At 73.5% G+C, this 1,007-nt stretch overlaps 1 protein-coding gene across 1 annotated transcript in view; it reads right to left on the bottom strand.

Moving 5' to 3' along the window:
• Positions 1-707, bottom strand: part of LOC101621415 (kinesin-like protein KIF13B) — an 8,090-nt gene extending 7,383 nt beyond the window's left edge. The window contains exons 1-2 of the mRNA XM_012724810.1: positions 677-707; positions 195-284 (exon numbers count right to left, since the gene is read on the bottom strand). Of these exons, the coding sequence (XP_012580264.1) occupies positions 195-284; positions 677-707 (121 nt within the window). The remainder of the gene's footprint in view (positions 1-194; positions 285-676) is intronic.
• Positions 708-1,007: the final 300 nt, after the last annotated feature.

The raw sequence follows: 1,007 nt of genomic DNA on the forward strand, positions 1-1,007 counted from the left end.
GCGTCTCGGGCAGCGGGCACAGCACCTGCACCTGCGTGCCGCCGGGCCGCGGGCACAGCCGGTGGGCGTTGCTCACCCTGCGTGAGCTGCCAGCGAATGAGCCACGCGCTGTTTCGTGGGTGGGGCTTTGTGGGCCCCAAGAGCCTCCCAGCGCACCTCCTCCCTGGCTGATTTGCCGGACGAGGGCACCTCACCTCTGCCCAAGCCAAAGGCACCCGTGGTCGTCCCGGCCAGCCGGGCCGAGTGGGCCTGAGCTCTGTGCAGTGTGGCGCACTTGAGGGCCGCTAAGGAAGGCGGCAGAGGCCGGCGGCGAAGCTTCGTGAAAGCGGCCCGGCCAGAAGCGGAGTGAGTGTGACGCTGCGCTGCGTCGCACGGCGGCTGTGAGCCAGAGCCCGTAAAGTCGGGGCGAGGATGGCGCTACGGGCCACAGGGTCCCTCGGTGGCACAGGTGCGGGCCCGCCCGCCGCCCGCCGCCCGCCCAGACCCCCGCTGCTCCGCGCTGCCGCGGCACGAGCCCAGCCTGGCCTGGGCCTCGCCCACCGTGTCCCTCCGGAGACTCTCGCGGGGGTCCGAACACCCGCAGACCCAAGCCGCGAAGGCGGGGAGCCCAGCAGACGTGGCCACGTCGGGCCCACGCAGCCGCCCTCCCACGCCACAGCGCGAGGGCGGCGCTCACCTGCGTACTTGTCTCCGACGGACTCGTCCATGGACCAGAAGCAGTGGTCGTACGCAAACACCTGTGCGGGAGCAAACACAGCGGTGTGCGCCGACGAGGCCTCGGCCCGCTGCAGGGGGCGCGCCCGCGGGCACCGCCTGGTGGACGCGCCTGGCTGACCGCTGCCCGCCTGGTCCTCCGCACCCTGAGGACGGCAGCGGGCTTCGGGCCCAGCCCTGCTTGCCTGGCCTCTCCACCCGACGTCTGCTACTGCTCGCCACCACTCGCGTCTTCGGCCTCAGCCGGGCCGCTGGGCCGGGGTCAGCCCTCTTCCCGGGGCCCGCCCCGCCCT

The sequence above is a fragment of the Condylura cristata genome, unplaced genomic scaffold (genome assembly GCF_000260355.1).
Source record: "Condylura cristata isolate star-nosed mole 26May11 unplaced genomic scaffold, ConCri1.0 scaffold00014, whole genome shotgun sequence".
Classification (NCBI taxonomy): domain Eukaryota; kingdom Metazoa; phylum Chordata; class Mammalia; order Eulipotyphla; family Talpidae; genus Condylura; species Condylura cristata.